Source organism: Bufo bufo, chromosome 3, assembly GCF_905171765.1.
Source record: "Bufo bufo chromosome 3, aBufBuf1.1, whole genome shotgun sequence".
Taxonomy (NCBI): Eukaryota; Metazoa; Chordata; class Amphibia; order Anura; family Bufonidae; genus Bufo; species Bufo bufo.
In genome coordinates, this window is record NC_053391.1 from 467055473 (window position 1) to 467072588 (window position 17116).

The 17116-nt window shown below is 42.3% G+C and overlaps 1 protein-coding gene across 1 annotated transcript in view; it reads right to left on the bottom strand.

Moving 5' to 3' along the window:
• Positions 1–17116, bottom strand: part of COL4A2 (collagen type IV alpha 2 chain) — a 294339-nt gene that overhangs the window by 236470 nt on the left and 40753 nt on the right. The window contains exon 4 of the mRNA XM_040425227.1: positions 2601–2681. Coding sequence (XP_040281161.1) covers positions 2601–2681 — 81 coding nt within the window. The remainder of the gene's footprint in view (positions 1–2600; positions 2682–17116) is intronic.

Sequence of the window (17116 nt, forward strand, 5' to 3'; positions counted from 1 at the left end):
CCGTTGCCGTATTGCAGACCGCATTTGCGGATCCGCAATACACGGGGGCGCTGTTCTGTGGCCATTCCGCATCACGGATGCGGACCCATTCACTTCAATGGGTCCGCAAATACAGAGATGCGGAATGGTGCGGAGCGGAAGCACGAAACGGAACCCTACAGGAGCACTACGGAGTGCTTCTGTGGAGTTTCATCCCGTAGTTCCATTCTGCAAAAAGATTAAAGTGAATGAGTCCGCGATCCGCTGCGGCTGCTCCACGGACGGCATTCATGCATTGCGGGCCGCAGCACGACCACGGGGCGCACACGTTCGTGTGCAGGAGGCCTAAGGGTCTAGTCACACGTCCGCAAAATGGGCCCGCACATTTTCCCGCGACGCCCGTCTGAAAGGGGCCTTAGTGAATGTATATTCTCTGGCAAATATAGCAATACAGTGCAGAATATCATTAATTTTTTTTATTAAATATTTTTATTTGAGACATGATACATCGTACATAAAAACGTACAACTATCATTAAAACATATAGAAACATGTCCTGCGCATAGAAGAACAATAGAAACTTTCCATGACCAAAGCATTTTGTCTGAATGTTACACATACATCTTAATCCAGCGAGGGCCTTCGGTGGGTTATATACCTTTCAGCCTAATAAGGGTGTTATGTTAGTGTTGTTGTTTCAGCCTACCTAACGTGCCTTTCAATTGCTCAGTTAAATACCATTGGGTAAGAGTAATGGGTCTCATTATTGTTTCAATTTCCGAGCTAGAGAGGATTTGCACTATGAAGCTGCGTAATTTTTTAAAGAAATTTCCTACACTTCCCTCCTAACGCCTTTCTGCTTCTCTATGTTCCTGTGACAATAAACCTTTCAGGTTTTGGAAGATTGACCCTCTTGAGGGGATCGCAGGCTGCAGTGCAGAATATCATTATTCAGCTTTTCAAAAACTTTTCAAAAACTTTCTGTTCACTAGGGGGGAGTGTCCAGCACTGCTTCGTTCACATCACCGTTCAGCCTATCGGGGCAGGAAAACAGAAATGACGGATTCGGCACATAACTGAGCCGAACGGAGCCTACGAGCCCCATAGACGATAATGGGGTCCGTTAGGTTTCCACTCAGAAGAAGATTTTTGAGTGGAGACAAAAGTTGTGCATGCAGGACTTTTGTCTCCACTTCAAAAATCTTCTTCTGAGCGGAAACCTAACGGACCCCATTATCGTCTATGGGGCGCGTGGACTCCGTTCGGCTCAGTTATGTGCCGAATCCGTCCTTTACGATTTCCTGCCCCGAGAACGGGGCAAGAGAACGGAAAGGCTGAACGGTGATGTGAACGAAGCCTTAGGTGCACTGAGTGACTAGTGCATACACTCAGTTCACTTATACCTTAATTTGCATATTATTTTAAAGAAAGATTTTTCCAGAACACTAGAATGGATTGGCTTTGGAAAAGGTATGGCTTTAATCAGCATGTCAGCTTTACTTGGCATTTTGCCTGGTAAAATAGGGTTAATCCTCATGACAGATGCTCATTAAAGGGATTCAATATTGAATTATTCTCACGATAGGTCATCAATATCTGATCGTGGGGGGCTGCCTCCTGGTGGCCCCACCAATCAGCTGTTTGAAGAGGCTGTACCGCCATTTGGTGAGTGCTGTGGCCTCTTCCTAGGCCTGTGACGTCAAGTTTATTACAGGCCTATGTGCAGCTCAGTTCCATTCAAGTACAGCCACTATACAAGGTATGGTGCTGTGCTTCATATGCTGTGAGGAGGCTGCAGTGCTCAACAGAGCTCTGCAGCCTCTTCTAACAGCTGATAATCGGGGGGTGCCAGGAGTCGAACCCCCATCAATCATACTGTATATTGATGACTTGTCCAGAGGACGGACCATTAATACTAAACTCACGGAAAAACTATTTAAAGTGGTTATGCCTTGACTGATAATAATTTTTTTAAATCAGACATACAGACAAGACCATCTCTTTCTAATAAAGATGGAACCATCCCTATACCTCACATGAATCTAGAGATATCCCCATTCATTGCTCCAATTGCTCTGCTAGACTGTCTTCAGGCTGGCGGCTCAAGGGGCATGTCCTTCCTACTACAGCTGTCCCTCTATCAGGGGATGTGGCCTTACTGCTGCAGCTCTATGTGACAGTCAAAGCTTCTCACAGTAGATATGACTGGTGGCCGTTCAAGGTTGGAATTGAGCATTGTGCAACCAGCTCAGTAGAAGGCTGTGCACATTACTATACAGATTAAACACCAGGGGGCACCATTATAATTAAGTAAAGAGAATGTCTCACAACTGGAGAATTTTTGCGACAGAAAATATATTACAAAAGTAATACGTTTTTTATGCTTAATTATATATTTTTTTAAAACATTTATGGTGGCACAACCCCATTAAGTGATAAGCCGAAGACAATGTTAAAACGTGATGGATTTCCTGACGAAAGTGTCCATAACAATTCTCCTACTCATCTTCTTATGTTTTTAGTTAGTGGTTTAAACAAAAAAAAATTAAAAAGAACATATACAGACTGTAAGGCATGGATAAGTAAGAGCTATGACAAAATGCTGTCAAATCAGTACTTACACGGCTTCCTTTCTCTGGGTAACACTGACATCCTTCACTGCAATCTCGTCCACCGCAAGGTCCTGTGTATGATTTGCCACCCTAAGAATAAAAAACAATATACAATGATTATTATGTTAAAGAGATATGTGCTAAAGTGTCCTTCAATTCTTTTTCAGATTGTGCAATGTCTCATGGGGACCCATAGCAATAATTGTAATGGGGCACCACTCCACCATGACCACCTTCAGTAGTACGTTCAGAACATGCACACTGCGATGTTACAATAGTGGGACATTATGCATATTTAAGGTTCAGCACAAGCAAAATGTGCACAATGATGTCACAGTACAGCAATAAGTTATATATATATATATATATATATCCTTACATGACCTTTTTCATGCATGATTCATTCATATATTATTAGTATGTTAGCATACTAGCAACAAACGTGGTTTGGACCTCTAACACTTTACACTTTCAATGTAAAAAGTGTTGTCTAATTAGCTGTGAAGAGTGTCAACAGCAGTTTCAATTTCAGTATATTTTATAAATGACCCCTGGGAATGTAGAGTATAATAAGTGTATGGTGATCCAGGCAATGCGCCTGTGAAAACCTCATAACAAGAACAGGATAGGGTCATATAATTCTGCTCTAAAATTGAACAAAAGACAAGCTTGGATTAGCCCCTAATAATTTAAGACAGCCAGTTGGTTTTGGATTTTCTGGAGAAAAGAAAATAGCGACCCCTAAATATTGTAAGGCTACTTTCACACTTGTGGCAGAGTGATCCGGCAAACAGTTCCGTCGCTGGAACTGCCAGACGGATCCGGCAATCTGCATGCAACCGGACAACATTTGTAGACGGATCCGGATGCGGATCAGTCTCACAAGTTGTGAGACTGATCCGCATCCGGATCCGTCTACAAATGTTGTCCGGTTGCATGCAGATCACAAGTGCATTGCAAGAACGGATCCGTCTCTCTGTTTGTCATACGGACAAACGGATCCGTTTCTATTTTTATTTTTTACCGGTCTGCGCAGAACATTTCAATGTAAATTAATGCCTGATCCGGCATTCCGGCAACTGATCCGGAATTTTGGACGGAGATAATACCGCAGCATGCTGCAGTATTTCCTCCGTCCAAAACGCAGTTCAGTGACTAAACTGATGACAGATTTCTCTCCATTCAGAATGCATTGGGATGAAACTGATTAGCTCTTTTCCAGTATTGAGCCCCTAGGACGTAACTCAATGACTGAAAAGAATAACGCTAGTGTGACAGTACCCTAAGTCTTCTAGGCAGCACAAAAAACTCTATAGGTATTTTGTAGCCAGTGGTTTAAAGCTGACATTTGGATTAAAGTTGAATACTGTGATGGGGCAAGGGAGTCAATATTCACCCTCATAGGCCATAGCACCTGTAGCCGCTACTGCAGATGGCAGCACTTAATGTTTTGTTTTTAACTTTCTTAGGACACTTGGAGAACATACTACTGGAGGTGCTAGAGATGGTATTAATGGGGCACTATAGGGGGCATTACTGGGAGCACTATAGTGGACATTTTTAATTCTTTAGAAGCTACAGGGGTCATTGTTATAAGTGTGACCTAGTGGGGGAATTATTACTATTTGAAGCACTATAGGAGCCTTTATGAATACTGGGGGCACTACGGGAGGTCGGTTGGTGGTGGGGCTTTATTTCTACAGAAGTCATCCTGGGGCAGCTTATTACTAGTGGGGCCACTATAGTGAGGCATTATCACTATTGGTGCCACTATTTTTTCTGCAGTATAATATTTAGGAGTAGTAGGAAGCACAGTTCTGGGGTAGAAGCAGGGTGACAGTGTTGGGGCACCAGGATGGAGAGTTTCTGTCAAGAAGTTGGGGAGGTGTATGCAAAAGTGAGGAATCCAGGATGTCTGTGTCAGATATGAGACATTGTTAAAAGTAGTCAACGTGGAGGTCTGGGCCAAAAAGAGAAGATGTAGAAAGGAAACGTAATAGCTATGTAGTGCTGCATTCTTCCATATGTTTGGTGGCGCTAAAAGACCAAACATCATGCTGACGGTACAGGTGGCCTGGTGATGTGGCCTGGGTCTCACCTCCTCAGCGCCTCCTCCATTTCTTAATTAAAGATAACTGTAGGATGAGGAACACAGAACGTGGTAGATGATATAGCCAACATAGAGGGGCAGATTCTGTGGGCTATTTTGTTCTGCCAGGGCAGGATTTTGTGCTGCACTGTGGTATTTAGGTCTACAGGGGTAAAATTTTGTGTCACACTGTAGTATTTGGTTCTGCTGAGGTGGTACTTTGTGCTGCATTATGGTATTGCTGATCCCCCTACTTGTGTTGGCTTCACATACTTGTGTTGGCTCTCCCATTACTGTTGGCCCTGCCTTCTGTCTATCTGGACCTGCCTACAACATGGGCCACTTTAAGTTCCCAGTTCACTCCTGCTTGATGCCTCTTGAAACTGAACCTGTTTTCAATTTTGAGGAAATTTTATATGGAACAGCTTTTCACCATCGTTTTTGTTTTGGCACGGGACATTTATATACTAATACAAGTTAATTACGTAACCCCACCCACAGAAATCTCTTCTAAAGACTAAATAGAAGGAATTTTTAAATTAATTTCTGTAACTGTCACAGCTTCTAACAGTAGATATGGATAGTGGCAGTTGAGGGATGGAAGTGAGAATGTGTGACCACCTCAGAAGGTACAATTTTAATGAAGTATAAAGAATATCTCACAACTGGAGCATTTTTGTAACAGAAACTAAATTACAGTTACAAATAGTTTTTCATACTGAGTTATATTAAAGTGTAACTGCCATTCTATTTTTATCTGTGTAATGTGTAGAGGCAGTGATACTGACCATTTTTGTAATTTACTTTAATTACTGAAATCGTGCTTTTCTATTAGAAAAATAGGCCCATTTTAAGCCTTAGCAACGCACTCTGTCTTATGTTTACATAACAGTCAGTGCTGAGAGTGTCTCCACAGTTATGTAAACAGAAGACAGAGGAGCGTTGCTAAGGCTCAAAATGGGCCTATTTTTCTAATACAAAAGCAAGATTTCAGTAATTAAAGTAAATTACAAAAATGGTCTGTATCACTGCCTCTATACATTACAAAAATAAAAAAAGAATGAAAGTTAGACTTTAAAATAAAACTGAATGTTGGCACAATCCCTTTAACCACACTGAACATCATTTGTCAAGTGTATGGCCAAACACTCATGCACTATGTTACATAGCTTGATGTAATCTGCAAAAATAGCAGCAACTACATTAACCCCATCCTGTATATCATGAAAAAAAAAAAAAAAGAAGAATAGTAAATCCAGCTCTGAACCTTTAGGTTGTACAGAGAGTTGACAACAACTCTCTGGACATGGTCCTTCACCCAGTTTTCAATACAATTATAAACTTTACTTTCTAAATCGATTCGCTCATCCCTAGTTAGTATGTGTGTATTTGTATATAGTGATGTAAAAGAATCCAGTAAAGCTGAGTGTTTTCAGGAAAGCTGAGGCACTTTGATATAAAGCATTTTGTGGATCTGGATTTTTATGTAATAGTGGTTAGGTTGGTAGAGGGACCTGCCATTCCCTCTCAACTCCAGTACAATATTTTCCCCTAGACTGAAGTAATCCCATGTATAAATGCTGGGCTCATTAATGTGGGGATAAATATAGGGCTGAAATGCGCCTTCATTGTCAAAAGTCTAGAAGCAACATGACCTTATGGCTGTGTAAAACCTAATCCACTGTGTTATGCTGAGAGCATAAATTAGAAAAGCCCACTGCTTAGTTAGTGTCCACATGGGCAAGGACTATTGTTTTGCGGTTTATGTTCTATTTTCATGCCATGGATTCACTCAAGTGACTGTATAACTTGGATGGAAAATAAACAGTGTTGGACTTTTAAACAGCAGAATTCTGTGAAATCTGTCATTGTCAACCTGTGTACACATGGATCCCAATATATATGTATATATATATATATATATATATATATATATATATATATGTGTGTGTGTGTGTCTGTGCTACAATTGTATCATTGTTAGAACAAATCTTTTTTCCTTTAGGTTCTACTGAAGGTATTCAGAGTCATTACATTATACAGGATATGTAAACCACTACACAGCGGTGTATATATAATAAAAGAACAAAGGTTGTCTATTGATTTTTGTATTAAGTAAGAATGGTCCATTGTCTTTTTGCAGACTTGAAATACAATGTATGAATTCAAAGTACAAAATATTATATCTTTAAGGCACAATAAAATATAATTTTCATTGTGTTGGTGCTTGGTGGGAGGAGAGTACATTTTATCATCAGGCACTTACAAGGTGTCTGGTATTGTCTATAAATATCATATTCCATAAAACTCATTCAAATAGTATGCCTTATTTAATAAAGAGAAAAGATTTTATAGCCACAGTTAAACTGTGTTCAAATCTGTGTCAGAGGCTCCATTCTGAGCCTTCTTTGCAGATTCCACCACATTCAACAGAAAAGAGCTGCCTACAGCAATAATTATTCCTTTAAAACAATGGACACCATGAAGGCATCCAACTGACCTCATTATACATCAGTGGGGTCTGTTGGGTGCTGTTGTGTTCATTGTGTGATCTGTCACAGCTTTATTTCTGAAAGAACAGAAAATGGAATTCACAATGCAGATGTGAACCCAGCATTAGCTGCTGATCCCTTTAGACAAAATTAGAGTTGAGGGCTGTCGTCCTGGTCATACAATGACTGTAACTAATCTATTAAAGTTGCAGTCAAGCTTAAAGGGAATCTATCACCTCGATTTTGGACCACTTTCTATAGTAATACATGAGACGTACTGCAGATATACAGTAGAGTCCAGATCACTATTTTTTATTTTTCTACTGGCCCCCATTCCCTAACTGTCAGGGCTCAGTAAAATACATTGTCAGAACTGCTGTGCAGATGCACACGAGTCCTCTCCATTATGTTACAACGGCACAGCAGTCCGGACTGTGTATTTCAGAGCAGCTTTGAGTGCCGACAGCGGAGTAATGGGGGCAGTAGGAAATAAAAAATAGTGATCTGGGGTCTTCATCTGAAGTACTATGCATGTATTACTGTATCTAATAGTCCAAAATCGGGGGTGACAGATTCCCTTTAAACCATTTTTGTTGTTCCTTGGCATCGGCACAGGATGTAGTGTCCTGACAGATTTCCAGGGGTACTACAAGAAATCTGAAGAAAATAGAAGTTCCCAGCTGGCCTGTATGTTATCATTGGAACACCTTTACAGGTACACTATCAGGAATTGTATAATTAAGAAAGTGAAATATGTAGTTGAAATATTTTATTATTTTATCCAGAATTCTCTGAAAAGCATAAAGAAGCACTCCAGTATTTTTTTTACTCTTACATATAATGCTAACTCACCATCAATATTTTAGCAGTGTAAATTGTTACACCCTAACTCAGTTGCATCCATAGATTTTGAACCTTTTCATAATTGGAACCTGGATCCTGTGATCTCAAGTCTGACAAACAGCCCAGAGCTCTCCCATGTTGCTGACTTCCTGTGAACTACATGATGACATCATCACCAATCAGATCCCTGCTGACAGCTCTCAGGCCCCTCCCCTTTCCAACCGCAATGCTTCTATGTATATCCCTGTATTACATTGGCTCCTAACCTGAAAAATTTAGGAGCCAAATTAAATTTTTAGTCGCCAAATTTAAAATACATATAATATGGCTGGGATGCTTAGGAGCATGGGGTTTTCTAAGCTGTAGCCCACACAGTTAAAGGGGTTGTGCAATCATTTCCATGACCTGTCAGACTAGCCAGATTCGCGTTGGTAATCTCTAGGTGCTGGGTCCTGGCTCATTTGCTTCCAGGCCTCCGCTGCTTGTCTGCTTTTTCGAGAATCAATACGAATGTATTTTCTTTCCGTGTCCGTTCTGTTTTTTTTGCGGACCGTATGCGGAACCATTCACTTCAATGGGTCCGCAAAAAAAAAAGGAAGTTACTTTGTGTGCATTCTGTTTCCGTATTTCTGTTCCGCCAAAAAATAGAACATGTCCGCATTACGGGCAAGGATAGTACTATTAGGGGCCAGCTGTTCCGTTTCCACAAAATACGGAATGCACACGGATGTCAGCCTTATTTTTTGCGGACTGCAAAATGCATACGGTCGTGTGTATGAGCCCTAAAGCACATAATTTAGATTTGGATGCTATGTTCTCCTCTCCAACCTTTTAGCCACTAAGAGGCGCTGGGGTACAACCCCTCTTACCCTCAACCAGGAGTACAGCACCAAGCTACACTGACATATTGTAACAAACCCATAGCTCTGTCACCAGGATGGGTTTTCAGCCTCTGTACATATGCGTTTAGTTACTGTGTGTTACTACCTCACTATTTTCAAATTTTCTGCTTGTAGTCAGCCACTGGGACACTTAAAACTATCTTAACCTTCTACTTATTACAGCTGAGGTTCTGTTACAATGTATCAGTGTAGATAAAGCATGGCATTTTCCACTGGATTGCAGGTTTTGGATGTAAGCATGAGCATCTGCATTCACTGACAGCAAGCAGACATCGTCAATTTGATGCAGTGTGGCAAGAGGAAGATTTTGAAGATAAAGGTTTGTCTGGACTGGTCAGCGTCAATATACACCGTGTAGGCCGCTACAAGCACGTCCCTTCACAAGAACATGTAATTTTATTTGCACAGCAAACACTTCCCCAGCACACAACATGGCCAGTTCCATTCTCAGGATCTATGTGCACCCCAGCTGGGACAACACACAGGCGACGCTTGTTCCGCCCACCACACTCACAAGCCAATCAGGGAGCAGGACACAGGAGGAGACTCACAACCGTCCAACAGAAACAAGCGTTGTTTGTGCAGTAGAGAATACACGTGAAGGGGCAGTGACTGAGCGAGCGATGGCCGGGAAGCGGGAAATTGCTGGAAGCGGGAGCACAAGATGCGGGAACACAAGCCCCGCCCACCCTCTATGCCGGGTAGTGTGAGAGACGGGCGGATCTTCACCCAGCAGCATGTGTCTGCTGGATGAAATTTCTTAAAGAGGCAGAACAGCGGAGGGTCTAGGCGCAAATGGCGACAAGACTACAAAGTCTTGTCGCCATTTTGTAATTCTAAGTCGCATTGGCGACCATTTTGGTCACCATCTGGACGCTGCATTGACTTCCATTGTGCATCCCAAAGTGTTCTACTCGAGCACCAGAGCACTTTGGTGCTCAATCAACACTAATCGTCAGGCATTATCATGATTTCAGACCTATTCATAAGAACCACTCTCTGAGAAAAGGCAAAAGTTACCTTCTTGAAGAAGTCCGTCAAACTCCATAAGGGGCTGCATAGGTGGAAGAGGCACCATGTACATAACCACTTTTGCCCCCTCCATACCACTGGAGTCCACACCAGAGGACCAAATTCTAAGGCACTATTCACATAATTTCTTTGTCCTCCATATGGGCAAAAATAGCGCTGCCTAAAACTACTTTTGCTGATAAAAACATCAGAATTCCAATGAAAATCTGACGGATGCCACTGTAGGTTATCAGGAAACGAAATTGCTCCAATATGCTTGAAAGTTACCCCACTGACAGTGGTGGACTGAGTACTTAAATTGGCCCCGGAAAAAACAAACAAACCTAAAAGTGGCCCTAATGTTGTAGGAGGGTCCAAATTGACATGAGGTGGGCCAGCAAAACCTTAGTGCAGCACAAAATACCACCCCAGAAGAACCAAGTACCACAGTGCAGCACAAAATACTGCGGGCCCCAGCTGCAGTACTCAAGTGTATGACCATCCTAAAGATGGTGATACAGTTGAGTTTGAAAGGACACCTGCGGCCGCTAGCCTGGCGCAAAAGTACCTGAGGATCCTACATTAATTAATGCTGAGAGCATCAGATTGTTATGTACCCGGCCGGCAGCCATCAGGAGGGCTTCGGCGGCCCTCTTTGCATCGTCTCACAGGGAAATTTCCCTGTAGGGTCTATGGCCAGTCCGCACCTGCCCACTGATAAGCTGATCGTGGGATCCCACCAATTATGTTGAAGATATAATGTCTCCCTTATCTTAAGGACCAGGAGTGCAGATATATTGTAGGCAAGTGTATACAATGATTAGCCGCAGTTATATAAGCCTCTTGTCTCTCACTGCCTGTCTATACTATCCGTGTGTGCTGACTCTCCAGTGTCATTCTATGAGATGTATGTGGCTTTACACTAATCTCCCTACCTCCTGCATTTAAAAGCTGACAGGGGAGAGAGAGATGACATGGCAGGGAGTGCAGACAGGGTCAAGCTGCAGCACACAAGAGAACATTGAGACCCTGCAGTGTGAGGGGACAGCAGTTCTTTGTCATTGATCTGTCATGACTGCCATTACACAGATCAGTGCAGTGTGGTGAGAAGGGCTGCAGTAAACGATTATTTTAGAAATCGAGTATTCTATGGATTTTTTTTACGATTAATCGAGTATTCTAATAAAAAATGAATTAATAGACTGTTTTCCTTTATAAAAACTCATCAGACCCCCTGCCATCTGTCCCCAACACCCTTTGTTCCCCCCTGTGTGATCAGCCAAAGTGTTTCATTTCCCCCCAGTGCCATCAACTCCATTCCCCCAGTGCCTTCAGCTCTCCCCCACCCCAGAGCCATAAACTCTCCCCCACCCCAGAGCCATCAACTCTCCCCCAGCCCAGAGCCATCAGCTCTCCCCCACCCCAGAGCCATTAGTTCTCCCCCACCCCAGAGTCATCAGCTCTCCCCCACCCGAGAGCCATAAGCTCTTCCCCACCCCAGAGCCATCAGCTCTCCCCCACCCGAGAGCCATAAGCTCTTCCCCACCCGAGAGCCATCAGCTCTCCCCCTTGTGCCATCAGCTCTCCCACCTTGTGCCTGCCAGCAGCTCTCCCCCTTGTGCCAGCAGCTCTTCCCCCCTTGTGCCAGCAGCCCCCCTTGTGCCAGCAGCTCTCTCCCCCTTGTCCCAGCAGCTCTCTCCCCCTTGTGCCAGCAGCTCTCTCCCCCTTGTGCCAGCAGCTCTCCCCCCTTGTGCCAGCAGCTCTCCCCCTTGTGCCAGAAGCTCTCCCCCTCTTGTGCCAGCAGCTCTCCCCCCTTGTGCCAGCAGCTCTCCACCCTTGTGCCATCATCTCCACCCCTTGTGCCAGCATCTCTCTCCCCACCTTGTGCCACCAGCTCTCCACTTTGGCAGATTTACTATTGACTTTACTATTGTCTTTGGGTGCATTTTGCGACAAAAAACTACCGTGCATGCTTTGCATCACATTTACCAACTGTTTTACACACTTTTCTCAGCTTTTTACGCTTCATCTGACAAGGAGGCATAGCTTCACACGTAAGGGGCGTGGCTTATTGGGAAAGGGCCGTGCGCCAAAAATGTGCCAACATTTTAATGCATTTTTGGAGTGAAACTACACCAACTTATAGGCTGTGGTGGTGGTATAAACTTAGACTAGACATTTTTTTTTTGAGCACCGACAAAATCGTAGCACAAAGAAACTTTTTGTCGCACAGGTAGAATTTTAGCGTAAATCTGCGGTATGATTTACTATCCTCCAAATTTATAGGTCCGTGCACTAGAATAGTAAGTTGTTCTAATATTAAAACTATTATTTGTATTTTTGGACAGTATAAAGTGCACCCCTGGATCTGCCCCATTGAATACAAAAAAAATTGTACTGCAACTTGTTAACAATGATATGACCAGGATGATTTAAAAAAAACATATGGGTTAACCTGGCCACATTACAGCAGAATAGCTGCCATGTCTAAACTCTTTATGAGACTTTAAAGGGGTTGCCCAACCTCTACTAAATGATGGACTATCATTAGGATAGGCCATCAGTAGCTGATTGGTGGGGCTCCAACAACCCACACCTACGCTTATCAGCTGTTTGGGTAGCATCAGGATAGGCCATCATTAACTGATAGGCAGGGGTCCAACACCCCGAACCACCACCACTAAACTGTTTAGGTGGAGCTGCACTGCAGGAAATACAAATCTCCATCAACCTTCTTGTTGCTACAATGCTGCTTCCACTGACGTCTATAATGGCTGGAGAACTCTTTAAATCTCCAAAAAGATGTCATAGAGAATGAAGATTTTGCTAACTGAATAAAATCGGCCTGTAATGTTAGATAACATGAGTGAACAACTAAAATGAAAGTTATTATACTGAGCAAAGAAAACGTGATGTTTCAATTAAGAGGATTCCAGCATGAGATTTGTGGTTCTGCACTGGAATCAAAAATGCTGTTATCATTGTGCAAACAGCTTGTACAATAAGATACAAGCGCATAAATATTTAACTTCCTCTAGGTTTATCCAAATCTCGTCGGCTGACCCATCTTTCACATCCATTTTATTAAGCCCTCATTCTTTACTTATTGTGAGAAAGTTTCCCAGTCGTGCAGCTAGCAATAAACATGTTTGACAGACCCCTATATAATGAATCAAATATTGGAAATTGTAGCGGGCTGCAGCTGCATTTCTGGGGGGTATTATTGTAGTCAAAAATGAAACAAGTATCTGCTTCCTGTGTTCATTATGCCTGATGCTGGCCATGGACATAAGATAACTGTCGTTACTGCCTAAATGAACCTGTATGTTCAGATAGTTCTTATCCTAGGTGTCTCATCAGGAAAGGGATTATATTTACTGCTTGCTATTTGCAGTGCATGCATGTATACTGTCATGTGCAGTGCCCCGAGGAACAAGGAACCAGGCATGTTGGATATTAGGGTTACTTTCACACTCGCGTTTGATGCGGATCCGTCATAGATCTGCACAAACGCTTCCGTTCCGATAATACAACCGCATGCATCCGTTCATAACGGATCCGCTTGTATTATCTGTAACATAGCCAAAACGGATCCGTCATGAACTCTATTGAAAGTCAATGGTGGCCGGATCCCTTTTCTATTGTGCCATATTATGTCCGTGAAAACGGATCCGTCCCCATTGACTTACATTGTGTGTCAGGACGGATCTGTTTGCCTCCGCATTGTCAGGCGGACACCAAACGCTGCAAGCAGCATTTTGGTGTCCGCCTCCAGAGCGGAATGTAGGCGGAACGGAGCCAAACTGATGCATTCTGAGCGGATCCTTTTCCACTAAGAATGCATTAAGGACAAAACTGATCCGTTTTGGAACGCTTGTGAGAGCCCTGAAACGGATCTCACAAACGGGAACTAAAACGCCAGTGTGAAAGTAGCCTATCATGTAGAATCCTTATTATTGTTCACAGATGTTAGGGGACAGTCCGGTAAGACCTCGTTCACACCAGCATTATTTATTTCCGTTGTTCTGCTCCGTTACATTGACAATAAAGGGATATGTTCTGTTTCCATCTGGGAGAATGCTTTTTTTGTGTGGAGAAAGAAGTCCTGCGTGCAGGACTTTTCTCTCTGCCATTTTTGATGAAATCTGTGAGGCACACTGATGTGAACATGCCATTACTCATATACGCTGGATAACTGTGTTTAATCCCACTAATTCTTTCTACATAGAAAATGATCTAGTATTTACAGCTAGTGTTTGGCTGGGTTTCCATGTTCACCTGGCTTTGGCTCCAAAAACTGCATAAAAAAACTTGAATGTGGGAACCCAGCCTTATGCTTCCATGCAATAAGCTAGTGATATTTTTGATTAGGCAGAGGCTACATTGCTCAGAGTTTTATTTTGCCTCTTTTTGGGTGAAATGAAAAAAGCTGTGTGGTTCTGGACTGAATTTTGTGTGTCTCTACAGTCATGTGCTTGCTTAACCGAGGAGATGGCTATTGAGGTTGGCACTGACCTGAAGGATTAAAACCTCTTTGCAGCAGTGATTCCATTTCATTCTCAAAGTGTTTGATGCAAGGTGGAGCTCGTGGGTAAAGCCCAGAGGGAAGGATAAGGATGGTGGTGAAGGAAGCTGCAAGGGCTGGAATTATTTTATGATCTTTATGCCTGGGAGGCTCTTTTTTATAACTTGGACAACCATTTTATGGGTTAATTTATGTGAGTTATGAATGTAGAATTGTTTGAGACAAGCGGTCTTGTGTCACATGTATACATTTCTATAGTATGATGATGAGAGTTCGTGATATGCTGCGTATGAAATGATAGGCCTTTCTGCTAATATTTGTGGCTTGTGGTTGGCTTGATTCTTTTCTTCATTGTTTTCCTTCTCATCTTCTCTCTCCTCCTAATATTGGCCACCTTGTTGAGATCTTTCACGAGTCCATACAAGAATTACAGTATCATGGAATGTTTGGGGTCGTTAGGAAAAGGGAGACAAGAGTTAAGAGAGAAATCTATTGTCTTATTAGATGCCATAAAGGCCTTTCATAGAAATGAATGGAGGTATTTGTAGGAACTAATGAGAAAGACTGGTCAGAAATATATAAAATGTATCAACTTATTATCTACAAATTCAATAGCACATATAAATATAAAAGGGAAACCAGAAAAGGAGCTCTCTCCTCTCCTGTTCAGTAATTTAATCTACGGTAGCAGGGAAAATAAGAATGCAGAAACCTAGAAATAAAATGGATTTCTTATTTTCTTTTTTGGGGGGGGGGGGGGGGGGGGGAGTCAGGATACAATTCGATTCATTCAACATGCCTTTCGATGTCTAGTCAACATCACTTTGAAGATGCAAAATAATTTTTACTTTGTAGAGCCATCTTCTGCTGCAACCACCAATGCAAGTCTCTTACATTTTAGGTTCATCTGACCATGTGTTTCTGAAGTCTGCAACATGCTGTTTGGCAAACTCCAAATTTGTTTTATCTTTTTATTTAACCTATGGCTTTTTTTCGGGCTACTCTTCCATAAACACGCACTTTGTGGATTGGACAGCTTATAGTGGTCCTGTGGACAGACATTTCAGAGCCCCTTTATTGTTATTGATGGTGTCTTTGGGGAATCTCTAATAAATGCCCTCCTTCTCTGTCTGTGAGTTTTGGTGGTTGGCCTTCTCTTGTCAAGTTTGTAGTTGTGCCATATTCTTTCCATTTTGTTATAATGGATTTAATGGTGCTTTGTGATATCTTCAACATTTGTGATATGTTTTTTTTTAATCCAAACCTGATCTATACTTCTCCTCTGACATATTTAGATACACAGGGGGACCTTATTCAACTAAGGCTACTTTCACACTAGCGTTCGGGGCTCCGCTTGTGAGCTCCGTTTGAAGGGGCTCACAAGCGGCCCCGAACGGATCCGTACTGCCCTAATGCATTCTGAGTGGACGCGGATCCGCTCAGAATGCATCAGTCTGGCAGCGTTCGGGTGTCCGCCTGGCCGTGCAGAGGCAAATGGATCCGTCCAGACTTACAATGTAAGTCAATGGGGACAAATCCGTTTGAATTTGACACTATATGGCTCAATTTTCAAATGGATCCGTCCCCCATTGACTTTCAATGTAAAGTCTGGACGGATCCGTCTGAAGCTACTTTCACACTTAGAATTTTTTCTACAATATAATGCAGACGGATCCGTTCTGAACGGATCCAAAGTCTGCATTATATGAGCGAATCCGTCTGGGCAGACCCCAGACGGATCCGCTCTGAAGGCTAGTGTGAAAGTAGCCTAATTATGTGAATTCAGAATAAAAATGGTTGAACAAGACCTTATTTAGGGGTATCATAGCAAAGGGGTTGGATACATATGCAACCACAACTTTCAGTTTTTTTTTATTTTTATTTTTTTAACAATGTCTTTTTTTTGTTATTTCATTGTAACATTTTTGACTATTTCACCAGGTCCATTACATAAAATCTAAATTAAAATCCATTTTACTTCCAGGTTGTTATGCAATTCAACAGTAAAAACACCAATACTTTTGTGAGGTACTATAAATGTCCTAAATGTAAAAGGGACAGGGTTGACTTGGTCCATTGTCTGTGGTGCTGTCCACAGCTTTTTAGGTGTTGTATTTTTACAAAGTTGGGAAAATTTATTTAAAAAAAGGAGCCAAGTTTATGGATGCTGGGGAATACCTCAGGTATTTATTGTTTAAAGGGAGCCAAGAAGACAATAAATGAAGCACTGTTTTTGCTAAGAATTTAATTTTGAGAAAATGGATAACTGATAAGGTGCCAACTGTCAGGGGGAGAACCAGAAATATGGACAGAGTCATCCTACTGGAATACATGAAATAACATAGGAGTGAAAAACTGAAGTAGGCACTTTGTGTGGGGCAGAAGGAGTTAATAAAAAATGCTTGAGGACTTGGTGGGCGAGAGAGAGAGAGAGTTTTTTCTGGGGATGAGGGGTAGGGAGGACAGAAAATGAATAGTGGCTAAGTGACCATTTGGTACAGAATGTGTGTTTTTAGATTTGAGAATCAGCTGCACATGGGAGTGATTTTATTTATTTATGTCCTTTATTTATTTATGTCCTGCACATTTATTTTTTTTGCGGACCACGGAACAGTGGTTTGCGGCCCCATTGAAGTGAATAGGTCCGCATCCGAAACTGCGGC